Below are 22,547 nucleotides of genomic sequence, written 5' to 3'. Positions count from 1 at the left end.
TCCCGAAGTATGATCGTACAGAAAACACAGTTAGATAGAAGAAAACGACGCGTGCATTAAATCAATCCAAGAAGACCACTGGTCAGTGCATCTTCAAGAAAATCTAAGTATCAACTTCCATGCTGTCCCCAGTAGTAATTTTGTCATCACCCGACAGAGTTTCGATCGTGACATATTTCTTCATATCTTCCTTGCTGATAACCCTCTGGTCCAAATAAGCAGTGGTGCCACGGGGGAAGCGGTAGTTGCGCTCCTTCTGCGGGCGGTCGTTGGGTTTCATGTAGTTGCGGAGCAGCTGGGTGGGCTGGTCCTTCTCGATCACACACACGTCGACATTGCTACCAGAACCCAGATCGTTGAAGATACCAGCCTTGATTGCCTCGGCGCAGATGTCGATGGCACCCTGTCGGTCCAGGTCTGGTTGCCAGGTCGACTCAAACACCGACATCGCAGCCAGCGATCCAGAGCCCATCGTCACATACGGCAGCTTGTCTGTCGATCCGTGTGCGTGCACAGTGTACAGGCCAGTGCCGGTCGGGTCCACGCCTGCAACAACCAGGTACGCTCCGATGTGGCCTTGGTACCGGAAGAGGTGCTGCTTGAGCATCGTCATACAGGTGATCACACGGGGGTCGCGGCCCGTTGATAGCGAGTGCAGTTCGACGTTGGAGCTGATGAGAGCCGTGGTGAATTCGGTATCGGCGGCGGTACCGGCTCCAGCACACCAGATCTTCGGCGCGATGTAGTGTAGCTTCTCGCAGTTCTAAAGACAAAAAAGGTCAGATATCTTTCAAAAGAAAAATTCAGGTGGTCTCGTCGGTATGTTTTACCTTGTCTGCTACTATAGGACCGCTGGTAGCTCGGGTATCTGCTGCAATCTGTAATTCCGATTCGAGTTAGCTCCTAGGTCACAGCTCGTATGAACCTCTTCGCATCGTTTGGGACCGTACCACAACACCCTTATCGTAGATACAGCCCACAATTGTTGTACCGGTACTTGTGGCCTTGGGAAGGGGAACGCCCTTGGCATGGAGCGCCGCGTTGCGGTTGTAGTTTGTGAAGTCGAAGCCCGGCATCGTGACAACGCTGGTATTCGCGACCAGCTGAACTGATTATCAGGATAGAGAATGAGTATAGGAAGAGACGAGAGCAAAATTCGAATATCAGGGCAGATCGAGAAGGATGGATGGACGAATGGGGTAGCAAGCTGGAGATGGAGTGAAGAGGAAGTGAGCTGTTTGGAGTGACGAAGCTCCCGCAGCCTAAATTGAAGCCTTAATTACCAGGCATAAACAAGGTGTTTTTGCCGGACATTATTTTCGCATTCAATGCTTTTTATGTAGTCTCTCTTGACTTCTCTCTCTCTAACCCTTTGCGCATCGGCAATACCCGTTGCGTCCCTTTCTATTCTTTGCTCGTCTTCTCATCCCTGGGAAGCCGCGCAACCTCAAGATTTTCGCGCATACTCTCAACCTCTTCTCCCGGAGTCCTCAGTCACTCCATCGACGCTCGCTCTCCACACCTCCCAACTCACCTTCACCTAATGCTCTCAGACATAGCTCTCCTCTAAGCGAAAGCACACGTTCTCCTTCTGGGGCATTCAATTCCGAAAAGCTTAGAATGGCTTTCAACTTCGGTGCTTCAAACCCCGCTGGGGGAAGCGCCTCTGCGGAGCTTGGTCCAGAGCTTCCCGATGTCTGTACCGATGTATGTCTACCCCACCACAGCTCTCATTCACCATGATCACCCTTTCTAATATCTGTATAGGAAGTCGGTTTCAAAGGCGTCTCCGGGGACGCAAACATCCGCTTCCTCCCAACGGCATGGCCCGACGACGCGCTCCCTGCTCCTACCTCCTCACTTCTGGCTGTCGCACACACCAAAGGCCTCGTTGTTGGCGCTGGACCAGACGCGCTGGTAATCAGCACCGCTGATGTTATCAGAAAATCAATCGAGGCGCCGGCTGGGGAAGATATGGAGAAAACGAAGCCGTTTCAACCTATTGCCACCATTCCCCTGCCTTCACGTCCCACCCATGTGGCATTCACACCGGGCGACGACGGCTTGATTCTCGCAACGGAGAATGGCCCCACTATCTCAGTTTTCGATACAAACACACTCACGCAGGGAAATGCACAGCCCGCGATTTCAATTCCCACGAACGGCGTGTCGCTACGAGCACTGGCACCAAACCCTGACCCTTCTTCTACACTCGTCGCGCTGGTCACCGTTAACGGCGAGCTTCTTATCGCCGATCTCAAGGCTGGGAGCCTAGTCCCTGGACCCGGTGGCCCCGTTCTTAAGGATGGTGTCAGCTGTGCTTCATGGAGCAACAAAGGAAAACAGCTTATTGCTGGATTGGCCGATGGCACTGGATACCAGATGACCCCAGATGGGACGAAGAAGGCCGAAGTTCCTCGACCATCTGATCTGGAGGGAGATTGCCACAGTAAGTTTCAAATAACTGTCAGAACAAAACGTGCGCTTTTACTTACGACTATACAGTTTCATCAATCGCATGGCTTGAAAACGATGTTTTCTTCGTGACGTACACACCAAATGTTCCCGAGGATGATAGTGGAATGAACCCAGCTTCTTCATACTACATCATAACCCGCCGCAAGCAGGCACCGTTCCTCATCCAGAAATTGCCGGAAGTCTGCTCGACAATGGGCTTTATGCTGAAGCGTGGTCCCGCATTCCAATTTATCACCAGAATTAGAGAGTACAAGCCTCACTTGAGAGACGTCTTGATTGTCGCGTCGACTGCGTCAACTGATCTCGGCCTCATCACGCGATCTGACCAACCTTTGGCCAACGAGGAACGAACAAAACTTCATGTTGGCCAGTTCATGACCACAGAAGTAAGCGACGACACGAAACGTGCCAGTGTCCCGTTGAAGGAATCTGGGGATGAGACATCGGTCATTGGCCTAGCGCCAAACCTGTCAGCCACGGAAAATGTCGTCGCGCCGCTTCCTGGTTCCGACATCTTGGAGAGCTCAACGCCCCTTCCCGGGGTTCTTCTTTTGAACAACGATGGTATCCTCTCATCGTGGTGGTTTGTTTACGCTGATTCCATTCGCCAAAACATCCCGTATTCGGGTTTGATTTCGTCTGGTCAGGCAACCCAAGCTCCCTCCCAGCCGCAGGTGGCCGTAGCTCCAACCCCGGCCCCTGCCCCTGCCCCTTCACAGCAATCTGCATTTGGACAGCCATCGTTCGGAGGTTCATCAGCATTTGGACAACCAGCTTTCGGAAAGCCAGCGGGAGCTCCTGCCTTTGGTAGCCCATCAGCTCTGGGGGCTTCAACTATGGGCGCAACTGCTTTTGGGAAACAAAGTGCCCCAGCATTTGGCAGTCCATCCCGGCTTGGTGGAAGTCCTGGTCCGGCCTTTGGAAAGCCATCATCCCCTGCTCCCGCCTTTGGGACTCCCTCTCAGCCGGGCGCATCATTCGGCACTCCCAGTACCCCTGGACAGCCACAGTTCGGGAAGTCTGGATTCGGGGCTATGGGATCTGGACTTGGGCAGTCTAGCTCCCCGGCAAACCCATTCGGAGCCAAAGGTGCAGCAGCTAGCGGTGAGGGTTTCAGCGCCTTCTCCGGCGGAGGCGGCTTCAGTGGATTTGCGACAGCACAGCCAGGCGGGTCACCATTCGCAGCGAAGCAGCCAACAGAGTCACCGTTCGCGGCAACACAGCCGAAACAGTCGCCCTTCGCGAAGGCCTCTACTGGTGAAAGTGCTTTCGCCAAGAGCTCTGCCTCACCCTTTGGAGCCAAGCCTCAGACTTCGTTCCCTCCTCCAGCTTCCAACGAGGTTAAGAATCCCTTCGGCGCTGCCCAAGGTGGCTTTGAGCTGAAGTCTAGCTTCAAAGGCGATGGCTCGGCTGTCAATGATTTGCCAAAAGCAGACAAGCCTTCTTCCGGAGCGTTCTCATTTGGTGGCTCCTTTGACGAGATGGTGTCAACGCCCCGCAAGGGAAGCCTGTCGCCGAGTGAATCAATGGATGATACTGAAGACGTCGAGCCTGTGAATAAGGATACATTCTCAATTTTCGGCGGGGTAAGCAAACCCGCTTCACAGACTCCCACATCAATGTTCAGTTCAAAGACAGCGACTTCGACAGAGAACACCAAGCCAGCATTCTCGATGTTTGGCACCAATGCCGACCAAAACCGCATGACCAGTCCACTGTCAGCACCGTCTGACAAGACAGAGACACCAAAGAAGAATCTATCTAGCACAGCAGGCATCGACGTGGAGACGCCATTGCCACCAGATTCTACCAGCCGGGCTAGTTACGCCGCTGGAGATACTTCTGCTTCTTCCAACGTATCGAAATCCTCTGTCGAGGATGCCCCGCTTCCTCCCGATTTCACCAAGGCGAAGAAGGCTTCACTAAAACCTGAAGATGATGCCCCTCTACCGCCTGATTTCCTTTCGCAGAAGAAGTCTGCACCCAAGACGGACGATGCTCCCCTTCCTCCAGACTTCCTCACTCAGAAAAAGCCCGCTCCGAAGACGGAGGATGCTGCTCTCCCTCCCGACTTCCTCACTCAGAAGAAACCTGCCGCGAAGACGGATGACGCCCCCCTGCCTCCTGATTTCCTCACTCAGAAGAAGCCTGCTCCGAAGGCAGACGAGGTTCCCCTTCCTCCAGACTTCCTAACAAAGCCCAAAAAAACTGAGGCTGCAGCCGTCCCCGAGGAGGCACCCTTGCCGCCTGACTTCACCGCAAAGCCAAAGACCAAATCTGTAGAAGAGGCAGTTCCAATTCCAGATGAATCTGAAGAATCTGGTATCTCCGATGCAGAGTCTGAGGCCGCTGGCGAGTCAGACTTCAGTGATAGCGGCGAAGAAATCACACACGACGAAGCATTAATCGCCAAATCCAAGCAATCAGCTGAGAGCTCGTTTGGTGCAGTTTCCGAGCAAAGCTCCACCGGAGGATTCTTCAGCAGTCCCGCTCGAACCGCGGATGACAAAGGCCGCCTTCCTCGGCAGCTATTTGGGGAGATCCCTAAGCAGCCACTGCTTCCTGCCCCGGGCCCCATTGCGCAAGGCAATCGGGAACCCTACCGTTCACCGAGCCCAGTTCGGGTCGGCGGGAAGAAGAACGTGTTATTCTCCGAGAAGTCACACGGCCGTAAGGGGTCCACAGGCGCATTGCACTCGCGCAAGGCATCCCTTACTCAGATTGCCCAGCGTGATGGTCACTTCAGAAAGGCCAGCGATGTTGCTCGTGAAGAACAAGAGAAGCAAGCACGGGCACATGCGGCAGCTCAGTCTCAGGAAGAGGATGTTCTGTCTTTGTCGGACGATGACGATGACGATAGACTCCGAGATGAACTAGCTCAGCCCGTTGAGCCTGTTAATACCTTGGATCCGTTCTTGCCCCACCAAAACTACATGGGCGAGACTGCGAAGCCAGGTATTGCCGGCCAGGTCGAGCGACTCTATCGTGACATCAACTCTATGGTAGATACATTGGGCATAAATGCTAGGTCAATGGCGGGATTCCTTCTGCACCAGCAGCCCAAGAAACCCTCTGATATTGATGACTGGGTGATGGTTCTGAACAGCGACCAGCCTGCAGACATTCTCGACACGAAGATGGCCCTGAAGGACATTGAGAGATTCGAAGAGCTCATTAGTTCAATTGCACAATCATTGGACAACCAGCGAGTGCAGGGAGTGGATGAAAAGCTCGATGCATGCCGTGACCTGCTCACAAAGCAGGTTGTCACCCTGCGAGGCCAGTTTGCAAGCATCCGCAAGACTCTTGACGCACACACCGACATCGGCGCTATCCTCGAAGCACCACTTTCTGCCGAGCAAGGTGCGCTCCAGCATGATCTACGCACCACGTTCACGAATATTCAGGTCAAGATGGCCGCTCTTGAAGAGGCAGTCTCCCTCCTGCGTGCCAAAATCGCCGACATTCCGCAGGCGAGTGGCGCCGGCAGGAACCGACCAACCGTCGAGGCCGTCACCAAGACCATTGCTACAATGATGAGCATGGCCGAGGGCAAGAGCACAGACATCGATGTTCTCGAGGCACAGATGCGCAAGCTCGGCGTGGACATTGCTCCCACAGGACCCCCAAGCCGCGAGGCGTCCCCCTTCTCTACTCCTCGCAAGACCGCTGCCGGCCGTATCCCCATGACTCCTGGGTCGCGAGGCTCGATTGACGGTAGCGCCTATCACACCCCCGATTCCGCTTCGCGCGGTCTCAACTTCCGGGCTAGTGTCACTGGCTCAGTGAGACAGAGCCGTCTCCGCAGTGTTGAGGGTGTCGTCGAACCTGCCGTCCCGCAAGAAGAAGCCGTCCAATACAAGGCCAAGAAGTCGCGTCGCCAGCACTTGAATGCCAACTTGAAGAAGGCCTTCGAGGACAAGCAGGCAAAGGTGCGAGGCGTTGATGACTGGTAGTTTCTCCAGTTTCTCCAGTTTCTTCTCATTTTTTTTATTTGCTTCTATTTGGTTCTCTAAAGATTCTGATCCGATATTTGGGGAATTTGCTTTCAGCGTGGATTGGTATCTGGTGGTCTTAATTGGGCCAGGGAGTCATGGCATGCACATACGTATGTAGCGGATTTTTTTTCAGCGCCACAGTGAGTGGCTAAGTTAGCTATCAAATGGAAGCCCTATCTACATGCGGTTCATTGTGTAAACTTACCTCCTGATCGACCCTGTATCTGGAGACGCATCTTTAACTGACAAAGTAAAACAATGACAAGTCAAGACAAAGTAAAAATAGGCAAAGGAAATGCACATCTTTACGCATTAAGATAGAACAAAACTGGTTTCATCGGTTAATCAAAGACTTCTTATTCAAAGCTATTATATCAATGAATGGTAAGACGTCTTTGTTCCAGCCGACGTGGTAGAACAATATAAAAGGCATTGGCAATGCCCTCGAGTCTCTACATCCACACCACAAGCACCACCAGTATTCCTCCAGAGAACTCTCCAGCAAAGCCTAGTCTCCTTTAACCAATCTTATCTACCAACAGAATGGCAGGACGCGCAAGTGATAGATGCCCTTTCATGGCACGGGAACGTCTGGTGGACCCCGAAGATGATGCAGCTCTTTGGGTTACCATCGAATTCCCTGAAGCAATGAGGTTTACCCATACGGACGAACAGCTGATGGATTGGGTAGTTCATCAGATCGGACATGCTGAGACTAGTATTCAGCTAGTGCCCAGCATTACCAGAGACACCTGTGTCTCTCGCTTCCAGTAGTTGGGATCCCCAGGGGCGAGGAACACAACGATACAGTCAGGGATCAGGCTAAGACTCTGGCTCTCTGGTGGCACGCAGAAATAATGACAGGCAGGATTTATCTTGACCGGAGTGTGATTTTCCCTTAGTTCGAGGGAGCAAACAGTTCTACCAGAGCCATCATACGTATAGAAACTATTGTTCTGTTGGTAGATTGCGAGTATCAGAATAAAGGCAAGAGGTATGATGTATGCAGTCAACTGAGGGTATCTGACAGATGAATAAAGCAGCTATGTTGGAAAGGGGAAAAAAGATATCCAAGAAAGACGCAAAGTTTCAGATGTAGCAAATAGCACATAACCCGTAAGTCCTAGCCCATTGACCCATATTGATCGAACACCACAGTCTGAATTCGAGTAGATCGACGAAGTTGAACCTCCACCACGTAAGTCATGAAATGCCATTTGGTTGAAAGACAACCGGCTCTCAAATCGGAAAAGTAACTAAAGGATACCTTAGCCAAGTGCCTGAAATATTAAAGGATCTAGAGTATCAAAGGAGCAGAGATCAGACATCATAAAAGACATTCTGTGCACCCTCTTACCCAACATCATGTTGCGACAATGAAACTGCAGTCGCATTCGACTATCTCCTCATTGCAGCTGCGCAGGCGGTTTTCAGGATGAGGGTTCGATTTCACCGAGGAACCAGATGTACTCGGAAGACATGCTCAGGCGAGGTGAGGGCGATGTGGAAATCGTTGGATTTGGGAGTTCACCAGTGTCCGCAACCATTGATAATACACATGTATGGCATGGTCTTCGGTATATGATAGGAGATGAAACCACAAGATCAATAGTCCGAGGATATGTGCCAGCGCGAGCCAAGACAGAAGGTGCCAGAAGAATAACCATTCCAACACGCAGATTGTGACACTAGGGGACAAGAGTTGGCCTAGACCCGTAGCCAAGAAGAACAGTAGAATTTTTCCGTGTGGGAAGGGAATGGATGACCAGGACATTTTGTGTGGCTGTCAAGGAGAGAGACGAGAAGAGAAAGAAGAGAGAGAAGAGAGGAAAGGAGACAACCAAGTACCTCGAAGGTTGGCCATGACTCTACTGGGGAAGGTACTCACTACACGAAATAGGAAGGGACGAAGGAAGAAAGGAAGGAAGGAGCCAACGCAGTTTCCTAATTGGGATTGTATGGCCAGTGACATCATGTGCCCGTGACATCAGTCACCTGTATTTTGATAACTCCAGGTCTGCCTAGGTACCTCTCTCCCAATCATACTATCATTGGAAAAAGAAAAAGCAACCCAACATGTCTCAAACCGTTAGTCAGGTTACCTTCTTTCGCGTCAAATCGTCCGTCAAGCCTGAAGACCCGACCAACGAGGAAGGCGAGGCTCTTATGAGGATCTTCATCACGACCAAGCATCAAAGCGGTCATCAGCACTCATCCTGGGGACGCACGTCCGAAGACGAAGACACCATCGTCTGGGTTGTAGGTGAGTTCAGCATCCCTTTCAACAACTCTCAATCAACAACTCTCAAACTACAACATACACCCACACCCCTACAATTCTACAACATACGGCCTAACCCAAACCAATAGACTGGACCGACCCCCGCAGCACAATAAACATCCAACTTCTCGAGCCATTCCTGGCCCCAGACAATCCTCAGCCGCCATCATCTCTCCGCGTCACATTCAGCCCTCCACTCTCCATCACAGAAACACTAACAAAAAACCCCGTGACTGAGCTGTGCACGCTGTCTTTCCGAAGCGACCTTGAAGTGCCAGCGTTAAAGCAGATCAACGCTGACTTGATCAACTTCCGCACCACGATGGTCGAACAGCTGCCACAGTCAGCGGGGCCACGGTCGTGGTCGATGGGGCATATTGACCGGCCGAGTAAGCTGCCGCACGAGAAGAGTCCGACTGGGGAAGCTTTCGCTCACCTCCTCGCTGTTGGCTGGGAAAGTATAGAGGTGCATCTCAAGGCCAAGGAGACAGAGAAGTTTGTTCAGAGTATTGCGCCTCTGAGGGAGAAGATGCTGGCACCTATTCCTGGGTTGGAGATGAAACATGTTAGTTTTCAAAAGATCGAGGGCTAGGGGCTCGAATCGAGATAAGAAGAGAAAGAAACGAAGGAGAGCGAGGTGTCGTGGATTAGTGTTGGGACGTGGATGTAGTTTGAGCTGTTGCGTGGATCATAGGATATGTCGGTGATAATTAGAGCAGGTAGTGGAATGGGAAAAGGGCTACTTGATTCAAGGGATAATTGCGGGAATTGTTATTAGAAAAGGCAGAAAGTCAATCAGCGCCTTGGAATAAGATACAACGAGAAAGTAAGAAAAAGCAAAAAAAAGGAATAACACCATGAGAGAATCGAAGGCAAAGAAAAAGAGACTTCGTTAACCACCGTAAAATTTTGGGCAGAACCCCGCAATAAGACTCTCGTAGCAAGCGTACTAGGTTGCGCTGCTAGACTTAGATCCGGTGTTTTTCACTCTCTGATTCATCCATTAGAACCTAGGCACAAGGGGATTCACCTGGGGAAGGGGAAGACGAACCAAGTCGGGAATAGAGCATGTACAGAGCCATCTGATTGCACTCCGCGGTACCGGTGATAGTAACCAGACGCTCATTGCTGCTCTCCTGGGGCTCATTGATCTTGATCACACTGCCGCTGAGGTGACGTATCTCGTTAATTTTAGCACCACCCTTGCCGATGATGGCGCCAACCATGTCATTGGGGATGTAGATCTGCTGAGTCAGTGGCTGACCGGGCATGGCAGCGCCCACGGGAGCAGGGGCTGTTGGAGGTCCACGGCCAGGGGTAGGTTGCTGGGGGCCGCCAACAAAGGGAGCGGGCTGGTGAGGGCCTGCACCGCCGTAAGGGGCCTGGGGAGCGGCGGGGAAGTGCATCGGGGTCTGAGGGACAGGGGCAGGAGCTGGCTGGCCGTGCAGGTAGGGAACACCGTAAGCACCACCACCGGCACGGTTGGGGTGAGGGTGGTGACGCTTGAACGTATCGGGGTGGCCGTATTGGCCGCCGGCCGGCTGAGGAACGTACGGAACAACTTGCATACCACCAGGGACAGCACCGGCTGGACCACCGCTGCGAGTGGCATATGCCGAAGCTGCGGGACCACCGTAACGCTCAGATAGCTGTTCGACCAAGGTGACGGCGACATAGTAGGTAGCAATGTGGACGGCATCCGCAACACCGAGGATGACGAGGGACCGTTCCGTGGACAGAGGGAGGCAAGCATCCGAGGCATTCAGGCGAGCGCCGGAAGCCTCCTGGATCTCACGAATGCGGCTGCCACCCTTGCCGATGATGGAGCCAATTAGAATGTGAGGAATTAGCAAACGCAGAGGGTACGTCTTGGATTGGGCAGTAGAAGCGGCCTCAAGAGGTTCATTGTTAAGGGTACGGATGATCAAACCAAACGCCTAATATTCGTGATTAGCAATCGAACCTCGTAACAAACCCATTGAACGGAAAGAAAGGACCTACCTTGGCAGCAGCATCCTGGGGACCGCTGACGGTCAGGATACGCTCCACTGCACCCCGAGAATAATCACTGACAGTGCACTTGGCACCGGACAGACGGCGGATCTGGGACACGTTCTCACCTCCCTTTCCAATCACGGTGGCTGCCTCCGGGCTGGAGATCACCGCACGAATATGAACCCAGCTCGACTCGTCCTGTGGGGGCTGATCAGAAGCCGCTCGGTCGGCCTGGGAAGCTGTGGATTGGATGGGCTGGGTGTCAGGGAGACCCTTGCCATTGGGCGCATCGGGAACCACGGTATCTCCCTGGGTATCCTTGGCACCTTCGACAGCAGGAACCTGGCTACTGGATACATCTGTTTCCGCCTCGGCGTCGCTCTTGACTACTTTGTCTAGCGCCGGGCGCTTGGCCTCGGGCTGGTCATTGGGACCGGATGGCGACGAAGGGTCCTCGAGAGGACGCTTGGTCGACTGAAGGTTGGAAGGAGAAGCCGACATCTTGGATGGTCCGTGCTGCTTTCTTTTCACTTACAAGTGAAATCGGAAGGTGTCAAGAATGAAATCTGCTTTCTTCTTTTATGATCGTTTTATGTACACCAGAATTTCCCACGGAAGGTGCTGGTGCTGCTGGCGATCGGAAGGGGAGATTGGTGCTTTGAGAAGATTGGAGAGGCTGTGAAGGAAAGGTGGTACTGAGGAAGTGCCGATGTAAGACGGGAGAAAGTGCAGATTCAAGTGAGGGCTTTGCTGTCAAAACCGGGGAAGCTTCACGGGGGTTGCCGAGATGCTTGAAATGATGAGGAAGCGAAAAGGGTGGAGATGGGATCCTTGGGAGAACGCGATGGGAAATAGGAAATGAGGCAAGTAGAATATCAAGCGCCAGAAACCGTTGCCTGCCGTACCACACTGTAGCCTCCGATAACGTCTGAATCTGAGGTCAAGGGTGCGGGCTAAACTCGTAATCAACGAGTTAATAGCTTCACTGGCGAGAATCTAATGAAATCTCGAAGAAAGGTGGGGGTAATGGAATTGATGAAGGCGATGAAATGAGATCGCGGTGATTAAAAGGAGAAGAGATGAAGTTGGCGATGGGGGAAGGAAGTCGAGGGTGAAGCTTGGTCACATGACGTCGACGCGAATGTTGCATGGGCGTGATGCATCTCGTCTCGTGTTCAATATTTTGATTGCCTCCAAAATTTCAATCAAGCACTTTACAGCAAGTCTATATGGCAATCGAGCTCTAATTAAAAGTATTTTTCGTACTTCTAGAAGAAAATATTTGCATTTCGCGTCGCTCCGCCAAAATAAGCATGGATATCTCCGACCAAACCGTGCAGAAGATCCAGAAATTCGCAGAAAAGCGCCTAGAAGCAGAGCAAGAGTCATCAAAAGAACCTCTCAGTGGGACTGCATTGCATGTCTACACGCGACGTTTAGATGCAACCTTGCAAGGGCTTCAAGAGCAAGTCAAACGTCAGCAGGATGAATTGAACAAGGCATGTTAGATTCTCATTATAGTAGAATCCCTCGACTGACATGTGTTATAGCTGCGGGAGCGCAATTCCCTTGACCTAACAGAAACGGGCACTGATTCCTGGGCCCGCATCTCCCAAGCCCGGCGGGCCAAAAAAGCATACGACTCGCTTCTCAAGTCCGATGACGAGCTCCCAGCAACAGACTCGGTATTGCCATCACTTCTAGCCATTGAAGAAACCGCGCGGCTTGTCCAAGAAAACAAGATCTCTGTCAAAATGACCGCCGAACAGCTGTCTGTAGACCGAGAGCGCTCGCGGGTCGAAGAGGCCAATCTACGCGACTCTCAATCAATCGCAAGCGGACTGCGAGAGCGGATCCAGAGAATCCGCAATGCGAACACGAGAAAGGAGGAGCAAACTCCGTCGCAGGTGGCACGCGAGCAGCTTGCCCTACAGAAAAAGCAAAATAAAGAACTGGACCGCACGTCAGCGAGCCTCAAGGTCTCGTTGGATAAGTTCATCGATGACACTCTTGCCCCAATGCTTGCTGCTGAGGATCTCGGCGGCCCGACTGTGGGCGATGCTTTCGAAGTGTCGGATGCTACGCTAAAGGCCGGTTATACAGCACACGGCAAGCCTAAGAAGCAGAAAGAGCCAGCAGAAACAGAGGATGGAACACAGCAGCGGATTGATAAGTTTATGAAACGCAATGCGGAGGAGGCTCCCATAAACAAGAGAGAGGCAGCTGCGAAGGAGATGCACGGTCTTCTCGACGCCATGTTGGAGGCCGACTCCTATATTGATTTGGAGCGCGACTCGGCGTCTTCGAGATTTCTCGTGAGAGCCAAGGTCGCGCAGTTTCACCCTCGAGATGCGAGGCGGCTTCGATTAATTGATTTTGGCCGCTCACTGGGGCATTGAATGTGGAGAGTTTCCATGATTGAGTGACAAAATGGTATTATTGATTCATGAATGTGTATCTTCTCATATCCCGGTCCTTTGTAAACATGTCAAATACTACATAACCCTGACCTCCAAATGACTCCCTATGAACCGTGAGAAAAGAACACCTAGAGATGCTTGTGAAAACGCTGAATCAATCATAAACAACCCGACAAGAGGTGAGGAAAGAACAATAACAAAAACTTCAAATAGGCATCATTCCGATCGTAGACTTTGGCGTTTTGGCCCTGGCATTCTTTCGCTGGGCAGATGACTGGCTTGTAGGATGATCGCCGGATTTGGCCTTTGGTCGTGCGCTTTTGCCCTTCCAGCTGCCAGCGGAGCCATATTTACGCCTTGACGGTCGTTTTCCACTAGCAGGCTGGCGCTTGCGACTCTTCGAGCCGGAAGGCGCAGTACCTGATTCCCAGTCGTCACCAGAGTCATACCCCGGAGATGCTGCTGGAGGGAAGTAGCGGCTTGTGATATTTTCAGCCGCATTGCTGGGTGCGGTTGAAACAGGATTGTCCAGATTGAAGACAGAAACCTCATCCATGAACAAGTCGTCGTCACTATACTCATCACTGCTGCTGAGATTGATGACATTATGGTGGTTGGGATCCGGAACAATGCCGCCGGTCTCTGCTTCCTGCTTCATTTCCAGGTAGCGCCGCTTTGCATTATCAACCAGTCCCAGGATCTGCCGGCCATAGCGCTTCACCTTATCTTGGTCGATTCCCGGGATCGCAGAAAGCTCAGTAAGATCTATCTCGTTGTTAGCTTGGTGTTCCAAATTGATGAAAGAAGAGTATTTACTTGAGGGGAAGGAGATGCCCATATCACGTAATACCTGATCAGAGAACGGTTGGCACCGAAGGCCCTTCTTAACGACAAGCTATAAACAACTGTCAGTTTCTTGATGGAGTGCCGATAACTACAGCGATTACTCACATCTTGAAGCATAATTTTGGCATGCTCTTGGAAGTCCTCCACAACTACACGATGCATATGATCAAGTTGATCCAATTTCTGATCGCTGGTGATTGGAGGGCCCATTTCGTGTGTGTTTGCGCGGCGAGGCTTGCCGGTGGTTCGAATCGGTTCGAAGCCATCACTATCCTCATCAACCGAGAGACGTGCAGCTGGAACACCGGTATATTGATAACGGTCAAGGCGGCGGTCTTGGGCAGCTTGCACTGGAGAAGAGACCATGGTGGACTGAGGATCGCCGCCAGACTTTTTCTTCTGTGCGGCAGCCGAAGGTTTGCTCTTGCCTTTGGCCTTGCTATTCGGCGACGCGCGAACCAGTAATTTCATCTTTCGCTGCCCACTCTCATACTCTGCCGCACGGCGGCCGAGAATGAGATATTGAATAGCAAAATCACTTTTATTGATCACATTGTCTTCGGCCAATGCGTCTTCACCCAGCAGCCGGTAGAACAGACGTTCGGCTGCTCCACGGTCGAGGTCAGATCCCTTCCCATATCCCGGCATCATGCGATGCTCTGGAGCTTTAGGCCGTTTGCAGTCCCCGCGAAGTATGTCGCTGCAGTATAGCACAGTCACCTTCTCCTTTGTGTTCTGGAATTGTCGCACAATCTTGATGGCCCAGGATGCTTGTTCAGTAAAGTCATGGAGCTCAAACACCAAATCGGACTTGCAGTTATCACAAGTGTTGTTGCAGTCCTCTCGGCGGAAGTATTCCGCAAAATAGGCGAGGACTTGCACTCGTCTGCAATCGCTACGGTTCTCACAATATTGAACCACGTTTCGCAACATCTGTTTTTGACGAGCTTTTTGCTGACCATTGCCATCTCCTGCATCGATCATCCGCTTCAAGGTTGCTGTGTCTTTGTATCCGAAGTAAAGATAGCAGCCAGAACGTTTGCCGTCTCGACCAGCACGACCGGTTTCTTGATAATACCCCTCGAGACTCTTCGGGATACTGTGGTGCATGACGAATCGCACATCGGCCTTGTCAATTCCCATTCCAAATGCAATGGTGGCAACAATGATATGCACCCGGCCCATCTGCCACTTCCTCTGAGCTTCCGATTTTGCCTTGGCTGACATACCGGCATGATAAGCGAGCGCCTTGAGGTGGTACTTCTTCTGTAGATCCTCTGCAACCTTGTCGCATGTCTTTCGCGAGAGGCAGTAGATAATTCCGCACTGATTCTGATATGAGCTTGTAATGGTCTCCGCCATGCTGGCCAGAACCTCATCATTCTTTCCCTTCGACCGTACCTCGTAGGTGAGGTTAGGACGGTTAAAACTCTGCAAGAACACTTCACAGTCAGTGATTTTAAGATTATGCATCACGTCAACTTTGACATTCTCAGTGGCGGTGGCTGTCAAGGCCATGACTGGTACACCAGGGAACCTGGCTCGAACCTCTCCTAGCTCCTTGTAATCAGGTCGGAAATCGTGTCCCCATTGGCTGACGCAGTGAGCCTCGTCGATGACGAGGCGTGCTAATCTGTTTCTTCCGTGAAGCTTCTCAAGGGCTCTGATCACGGCTTGGCTTTTACTGAGCATCTCAGGAGTAATGTACAAGACCTCCATCCCCTCGCCAGCTGCGTTCGAGAGCTGGCTCATGATCCAGGATTTTTCTTCCGGGTTGGTGTCGCCGTTGACCATGAAGGCCTTAATGTTCAGTTTCCGCAGGTGTGATACCTGATCCTCCATCAGACTCAACAATGGGGATATAACGATTGTTACCCCTGTGGTGCGTCCACCCGTTACCACAGAAGGTAATTGATAACATAGAGACTTTCCTCCTCCAGTAGGCATGAGAATGAAAGTATCTTTGCCAGCAAGTGTCGCATCGATTGCTTCAAGCTGATTGGGTCGGAATCCGCGGAGATGGAATCGCTCTTTCAACACTTTCCTTACTTCTTGAGACCATGGATGGTTTGACCAAAAGGCGCTATGACCGGGCGACTTCTTCGGGACGGGGGCTTTAGGAACGTTGCCAGACGTCTCTGCGAAAACCCTGCGGTTTTGAGTGGCTTGCTCGCGGACGGGTATCTGATCAGCCCCATCGAAGCCCTCTGCTGCCTCTAATATGTCATCGTCGCTGACATTCCAGTCGAACTCATCGAGATCCATCGAATCTAATGGCGGCGTGCCCATATTCCGCGAAATACAGTTTTCATAGCTACTTGCCCGATTTGTCTCTTTGGCTTTCTTAGGACTTGTCCGGGGTAAATGCTGCTGGCCACGGGATTCTGTTTTCAAGTCGGTCCGCGAAGGAGAGAAAATAGGGGGCTCCCGTGTGACCGCGTGGACTTCGACGGTGGGCTGAGTATGTTTCTCAGATGGGCAATCGTGCGCTAACTCGAGAATATTTGCTTGAGATAGGAGCTCACAGATTTTCGATTCGGTTTGTTCCAACTCTGCCTCAACTGCTCGACTCTGCGCGAGCTCTTCTGGCATAGTTGTTGGGTCTAGACCTTGTGAGATCACACGTATCAAGTTTTGCTTCAGATCTTGCTTGCGAGAAACACAGCCCTTGTGGGTGTTTTGATGTTTTTGCAATAATTCAATTGCCTCGACCTGAGCAACAAGAGCCTTGTTCTCGGCGATCAATTCCGGGACTGGCTGGCCCTCCATGGCCTGTTGGTAAACAATTTCAGAATTCTTCTGCAGAGTAGACTTCAACTTGGAAATCGCATGCCCGAAGGCATTATTTCCAAGGGTCAAAAACTTCAGAAGATCCGGGTCCTTCTCCTCTGAGCTGGATGGCTTCGACCAAGGTGTCGACGGGATAGGGTCTTTGACAACAGTCGTTTTCCTTGGCTGGGTCGATGGTTGTGCAGTTGGGAGCGATGCTTTGGGCGTAGAGTCCAACCGTGAACGCTTGGTCTCAATCTTTTTCTCATCCGCCGTTGGACTCATCTCGGGAAGTATTGGGTACAAACTCCCCTCGGCATCCAAGATCATCTTATCGGCGGGATCTTCATTATCAGGCCAGTCGTCAAAGAGATCATCGTCATCATCTGAGTCCGCGATCACTTGTTTTCGATGGCTCCGTGGGGCAACGGGTGAATGATGCCCAAGCCGTTTCACCGCGCTTCGGGAATTTGTCTGAGTTGTTTGAGTTGTCTGACGTGGGATTGTGGGCTGTTCCGAAACAACGGCTTTAGTGGCGGGAAACAGAGCCGCCTTCGAGGCAGTCCGCACTTTCGTCGCATGTTTCGAGGGCGATAGAAGATCGGAGGTATACTCGTCACTTTTGCGCTTCTTGCCGCGTTTCTCGCGAGTTGCGCATGGGGTGCTTTCTTCTGCCCACGGCCCACGCGGCTCACCAGCTGGGAGAGTCTCCGACGAGGATAGAATGGATCGATCAAGCTCCCCTGTCAAATCAATTGATTCGATTTCATCCTGTTCAGGCGCGTGAAAACTCTCTGGTCGCGATGGAGTCGACTTTGGCCGAGAAGGTTTGTATGATGATAATGGTGGTTCTCGGAAGGACTCTGATAATTGTGCAGATCATGTCAGTTTAATACTTCCCACGAGGTTCGTCTTAATCTGCCACATACCTCGAGCTACGCTTGACTGTTTCGGCGAAGCCCGTTTCTTCGTACTTGACGGAGTAGTGGTGGGGACCGCGTCGTGTCGGCTCAGCATTCGAGGCTTGCTCGAGGATTGAGGTAACAATCTAGCCATTGATATATCCGTCTCATTCTCCGCGTCTTCAAGGATATCATCGAGGGCCGCGAATTCGTCGGTGGGGGAATAGATTGCTGTGATACGTGATTGTTGCGTTCAGGCAAACTGATTTGGGCCAGAGGGGGTTGGACAGGGTTCCCTTGGGTTATCAACCATTTGAGATGAGTTGCTAAGTTATTCTTCGTCATGGGGGCCTGTTGCTGTCATGGCCGTGGATCTTGATGTTTGGAGTAATGAGGGCAATCGCGAAACTGATATGGACGCGTCGGCACGTGAGCGGTCAACCAAAATCAATCTATAGAGGCCACTACATTCAACTAAAAGTTACTCGACCAAATTGGACTAAGAACATCAAATCTTGTATATACCAGTCATTCTTATTATATGTTCTTATATTGTCGAAGTTGGATATAAACAAAATTCAGTGGTGGACGCAGCAGGCCTACAGACATAGATCTGATCTGGAGGGGGGCAATTCAGTGTGGGGAAAGGCATAATTTCTGCCCCACGAAAAGAACATCGTGAAAACTCGCCTTCGTATCCAACATTGAGCCAAAATGGGCAAAAAGACCAAGAAGTCCGCCGAGCACAAGGACCGCGTAGCGGCAAAGCAGACAAAGAAGACCGCACAGAAAGAAAAGAGATCTAAAGCCAAGGGCAAAGATGCAGACAGCGATGCTGAAGACGCAGACCTAGATGCCATTCTGGCCCAGTACGCCGAAGAGCAGGCCAAATTCTTGAAGGTTACTGAAGTTCCCTCTGAGCCACCGGTCCCACGTTCGTCTTCAACCCTGCTAGCATCTCCGTCGAACCGAAATGAGCTGTTGCTTTTCGGTGGAGAATACTTTGACGGGACGCATGCCACCTTCTTCAATAACCTTTTCGTCTATTTGATTGACCGCGGCGAATGGAGAGAGGTTACTAGTCCCAACAGTCCTCTTCCTCGAAGTGGTCATGCATGGTGCCGAGGAGGAAACTCCGGAGGCATCTATATGTTTGGAGGTAAGATTGTCTTGCTGGATGTATTGAATCTTTTTTTTTTTTTTTTTTTTTTTTTTTTTGGTGTTTTTTTTGGGGTGCAGAGACTAACTATCAGCAGGAGAGTTCTCGTCGCCGAAGCAAGGCACGTTCTATCACTACAATGACTTTTGGCACTTAGACACAGCCACAAGAGAATGGACTCGGCTCGAGGTTAAAGGAAAAGGCCCTCCTGCTAGAAGTGGTCACCGCATGACCTATTTCAAGGTATGTGTTTCAATTTCAGCTTCTATGTTTTCCATTGGAGCTAACACCGACACAGAACTACATCATCCTCTTTGGTGGATTCCAAGATACTTCCCAGCAGACTAAGTACTTGCAAGACCTGTGGATCTATGATTGTAACCAGTATACCTGGCACAACCCCGCGTTAACCCTTGCTTCCCAAAAACCCGATCCTCGCTCATCATTCTCTCTGCTACCGCACGATACTGGGGCAGTTCTCTATGGAGGCTACTCCCGAGTGAAGGCAGCTGCGGGTGGTGGTAAGCAAGGCAAGGGCGGTGGTCCCCAGAAGATGGTTCTCCGCCCCATGGTTCACCAGGATACTTGGTTCTTGAGAGTCACGCCCCCTACAGCTGAGGCTCCATCGTCAACCGCACCTACAGTTCGATGGGAGCGACGAAAGAAGCCCGCTAATACGCCCAATCCGCCCCGTGTTGGCACTACCATGGCATACCACAAGGGCCGAGGAATCATGTTCGGTGGTGTTCACGACGTGGAACTAAGCGAGGAGGGTATCGAAAGCGAATTCTTCGATACTCTCTTCGCTTGGACCACCGACAGAAACCGTTTCTTCCCGTTGAGTCTTCGACGTCCCCGCGCGCCCGGCAAAAAGCAGCAGGCAAACCAAAATGCCAAGTCTAAAAATAGGGGCAAGGCGGACGAGGAGGAGCTTTTGGCAAACCTGAAAGCCCTGGAAGCTAAAGTTGGAATCCGGGACAATGAAGATGATGATATGGAAACAAGCACGCCTCAGCCCGAAGAACCTGTGGAGCCCGCACAGCCCTCAGTTGTTCGCTTCGATATGCCCCATCGGCGATTCAATGCTCAGCTAGCAGTGCAAGATGATACCCTATTCATCTTTGGTGGTACGTTTGAAAAGGGTGACCGAGAATTCACTTTCGACGATATGTATTCCATTGATCTAGTCAAACTGGACGGCGTCAAGGAGATATTCTACAGGGAGCCTGAGAATTGGAACCTCTTGAAGGAAGCCGAAGACAGTGACGAAGACATGGATGACGATGATGACGACGAGGAAATGGATGAAGATGATGAGGCTGAGGCCGAAGCGATGTCTCTCGATGCTCCTTCGCCTGCTCCGACGGATGTGCCATCTGTTGGCAAGGACATGGAGCAACTCGAACTCGAGGAACCAGAAGAGCAAAATGTCAATGACAGCCGACCTTTGCCTCGGCCATTCGAGAGCTTGCGAGAGTTCTTCAGCCGCACTTCTGAAGAATGGCAGAATATCATGATGGGAATTGTCAAGGAGAGGGAAGAGTCCGGTGGCAGTACTGTCAAGGAACTGCGCAAGGCAGCGTTCTCTCTGGCCGAAGAAAAGTGGTGGGATAGCCGAGAGGAAATCATGGCTCTGGAAGATGAGCAAGAGGCCGCGGGTATTGGAGAGGTCGTCAGCATGTCTGACCGCACTGAGAATATGGGAGGAGCTGGTCGTCGCCGCTGATACCCTCTACAGAGATGCAAAAAATTATTTAAGCGTTGAATGTCCAATATTTGAGATTCTAAGTCTGCTTTTTTTGCGCCCACGTATTACTAGCCCCCTAGCTCTGGGCAACCTTTGCCAACACGTCTGTCACTAGCGCAAAGTCTCGCTCCACATCTACTCGCCAATTTGAGATTGCAATGCGGCAAGCAGGGGATCCATCCCAGCTGGTACCCGAGACGAACATTCGCGAGCTCTCGTTGATCTTGCTTCCTAGCTCGCAGTTTAAGCTCTCATCATTCGCGCGAAACAGAACAGTCATAAATGTCTGATCGAGCAGTTCGGATTTGGACGATGTTTCTGGCAAAGCTGTATACCCAGAATGCTCGAAGACCCATCCGTAGATCTTCCGGGCGAGCCTTATCTGACGCTCCAGCATTTCTTGGTATCCAGACTTGCCATACGACAACAACGATGCGTACACCGGCAACGCTCTGAATCGGCGAGAGTTTTCAACTCCAATATTTAAAGGCGAGGGGATGGAAGGGCCATCGGAGTTTCCAGCAGCCAAGTAGGCTGCATTTGCATTTTGGAATACTTGCCCTGCCACGTTCGGGTGTCGGGTAAAGAAAAAGCCACAATCGTAGGGAACGTTGAGAAGCTTATGGCCGTCACCGGTAATCGAGTCGACCAGATCTATTCCTTCGCAGCCCTTCTTGATTGTCGCAAACTCCGGGCTTTCACCAAGAACACGACCAAAGATCCCAAATGCTGCATCAGCATGCATCCAGGCTCCGTACTTGTCGCACAGCTGGCGTATTTCTTTCAAATCCGCACCACTTGTTGCAAAACGACCAGTATTGACCTCTCCGCAAGATATCGCAACAATGCTGACCTTGTCTGTTCTCGCAAGTTCTTTCTCAAGCTTACCAATATCAAACCGGAGCGGGTCGTCGGCTCGGCAGATGTTGTGTACGTTGGAACGACCGATGCCTAGCACACCAGCAGCCTTCACGAGGGACGAGTGTGGCAGCGTGGATAACACTTGCACCCCAGAAAGGCCCAGTGCATTCAATACCTCGAACAAGCCCTCTTCGCCAACACTCTGGAGATGACAGTCCTTTCTCTGCGCCGCCTTTTGCAAGATGAACTCGCGCCCACATGCTAGGCCAAGGATATTGCTCCCAGTGGCACCAGTAGTGAACGTTCCGTTATGCCAGATAGAACGGTCTAGCCGGAAGAGATCCAAAAGGAGGCCATGTGCGTTGTACTCCACATCGGTGACAATTGAGTGATTTGGGAGATGCACCTGGACGTTCTGGTCGTAAGCAGATACAACGTTGTCCGCGAAGAGCGCTGCTGGAGTAGTCCCGCCAGTGACGAAGCCATAGTAGTTGGCACTTAGGCTTCCTCCGTTGAATGCCGGGACAATATCATCGACAATGTGTCGCTGGACGGATTCGAGATTGGATCCTGTATCTGGAAGTGTCGCGGGGAGAGAAGCTCTAGCCCGCGCCAGGTTCTCGGCGCTAGGGAGAATGCCTGAGACCCAGGGTCCCTGGGTGGCCTTCCATAGATCCTGTTGAAATTGGTTCTGCATGGCTGAAGTGTGTGTCTTGGGGAAATCAACAGTCTGGCCAATATATACCAATGCCGGGATCTCGGGATTTGCAAAGTAAACGAGGCTCCCTGTAAAGTTCGGCTGTACCTTCCAAGAACAGGATTTGATTACTTCGGATCTTACGCATAAAGTAGACGGAGCTCTTTGAAAGACACCAGGGCACGTTCAGATGGAACGTCCTATTGTAGATGGCGGGATAAGTGGGGCAAAGCTGTGAGTCCGATGTCCGGAGTTCTAGTTCCGGTGCATCTTACAACCTTCCAATATTTCTGATCTTGGAGATATCTATTGTCGAAGATGGAGGCCTAGGTAAGACCTCGAGATGGAGAGTCAGAGTGGTGACTCATGTTTAGCCTCAGGCGCCGACCGGTGT

At 51.6% G+C, this 22,547-nt stretch overlaps 9 protein-coding genes across 9 annotated transcripts; 5 read left to right on the top strand and 4 right to left on the bottom strand.

Annotated features, from left to right (window-relative positions):
- Positions 1-103: 103 nt before the first annotated feature.
- Positions 104-1,076, bottom strand: pup1 (proteasome core particle subunit beta 2; the record flags this gene model as incomplete). Its single annotated transcript, XM_056713195.1, has 3 exons — positions 104-763; positions 831-878; positions 951-1,076. The coding sequence occupies 3 exons, from the start codon at positions 1,074-1,076 to the stop codon at positions 104-106; spliced, it is 834 nt and encodes a 277-aa protein (XP_056566910.1).
- Positions 1,077-1,620: 544 nt separating this feature from the next.
- N7489_007444 (FG-nucleoporin NUP159) lies at positions 1,621-6,434 on the top strand (the record flags this gene model as incomplete). Its single annotated transcript, XM_056713194.1, has 3 exons — positions 1,621-1,707; positions 1,768-2,449; positions 2,506-6,434. The coding sequence occupies 3 exons, from the start codon at positions 1,621-1,623 to the stop codon at positions 6,432-6,434; spliced, it is 4,698 nt and encodes a 1,565-aa protein (XP_056566909.1).
- Positions 6,435-7,019: 585 nt separating this feature from the next.
- On the top strand, positions 7,020-7,250 carry N7489_007443 (uncharacterized protein; the record flags this gene model as incomplete). Its single annotated transcript, XM_056713193.1, has 1 exon — positions 7,020-7,250. The coding sequence occupies one exon, from the start codon at positions 7,020-7,022 to the stop codon at positions 7,248-7,250; it is 231 nt and encodes a 76-aa protein (XP_056566908.1).
- Positions 7,251-8,552: 1,302 nt separating this feature from the next.
- On the top strand, positions 8,553-9,349 carry N7489_007442 (uncharacterized protein; the record flags this gene model as incomplete). The annotated part of the gene is made up of 2 exons (XM_056713192.1): positions 8,553-8,739; positions 8,847-9,349. 2 exons carry the CDS (start codon positions 8,553-8,555, stop codon positions 9,347-9,349), a joined length of 690 nt encoding a protein of 229 aa, XP_056566907.1.
- A 418-nt stretch (positions 9,350-9,767) lies between these two features.
- N7489_007441 (telomere maintenance protein PBP2) lies at positions 9,768-11,253 on the bottom strand (the record flags this gene model as incomplete). Its single annotated transcript, XM_056713191.1, has 2 exons — positions 9,768-10,694; positions 10,759-11,253. 2 exons carry the CDS (start codon positions 11,251-11,253, stop codon positions 9,768-9,770), a joined length of 1,422 nt encoding a protein of 473 aa, XP_056566906.1.
- An 812-nt stretch (positions 11,254-12,065) lies between these two features.
- N7489_007440 (uncharacterized protein) lies at positions 12,066-13,151 on the top strand (the record flags this gene model as incomplete). The annotated part of the gene is made up of 2 exons (XM_056713190.1): positions 12,066-12,221; positions 12,303-13,151. 2 exons carry the CDS (start codon positions 12,066-12,068, stop codon positions 13,149-13,151), a joined length of 1,005 nt encoding a protein of 334 aa, XP_056566905.1.
- A 226-nt stretch (positions 13,152-13,377) lies between these two features.
- Positions 13,378-18,034, bottom strand: N7489_007439 (uncharacterized protein; the record flags this gene model as incomplete). The annotated part of the gene is made up of 5 exons (XM_056713189.1): positions 13,378-13,937; positions 13,989-14,067; positions 14,124-17,650; positions 17,717-17,920; positions 17,953-18,034. The coding sequence occupies 5 exons, from the start codon at positions 18,032-18,034 to the stop codon at positions 13,378-13,380; spliced, it is 4,452 nt and encodes a 1,483-aa protein (XP_056566904.1).
- A 369-nt stretch (positions 18,035-18,403) lies between these two features.
- N7489_007438 (putative Kelch repeats protein) lies at positions 18,404-20,574 on the top strand (the record flags this gene model as incomplete). Its single annotated transcript, XM_056713188.1, has 3 exons — positions 18,404-18,848; positions 18,946-19,091; positions 19,147-20,574. The coding sequence occupies 3 exons, from the start codon at positions 18,404-18,406 to the stop codon at positions 20,572-20,574; spliced, it is 2,019 nt and encodes a 672-aa protein (XP_056566903.1).
- A 97-nt stretch (positions 20,575-20,671) lies between these two features.
- On the bottom strand, positions 20,672-22,153 carry N7489_007437 (pyridoxal phosphate-dependent decarboxylase family protein; the record flags this gene model as incomplete). Its single annotated transcript, XM_056713187.1, has 1 exon — positions 20,672-22,153. The coding sequence occupies one exon, from the start codon at positions 22,151-22,153 to the stop codon at positions 20,672-20,674; it is 1,482 nt and encodes a 493-aa protein (XP_056566902.1).
- Positions 22,154-22,547: the final 394 nt, after the last annotated feature.

Source organism: Penicillium chrysogenum (genome assembly GCF_028827035.1).
Source record: "Penicillium chrysogenum strain IBT 35668 chromosome Unknown utg000004l_segment0_segment0, whole genome shotgun sequence".
Classification (NCBI taxonomy): Eukaryota; Fungi; Ascomycota; class Eurotiomycetes; order Eurotiales; family Aspergillaceae; genus Penicillium; species Penicillium chrysogenum.
The sequence above is the reverse complement of the archived record's forward strand: the minus strand, read 5'-3'. Positions and strand labels throughout refer to the sequence as shown.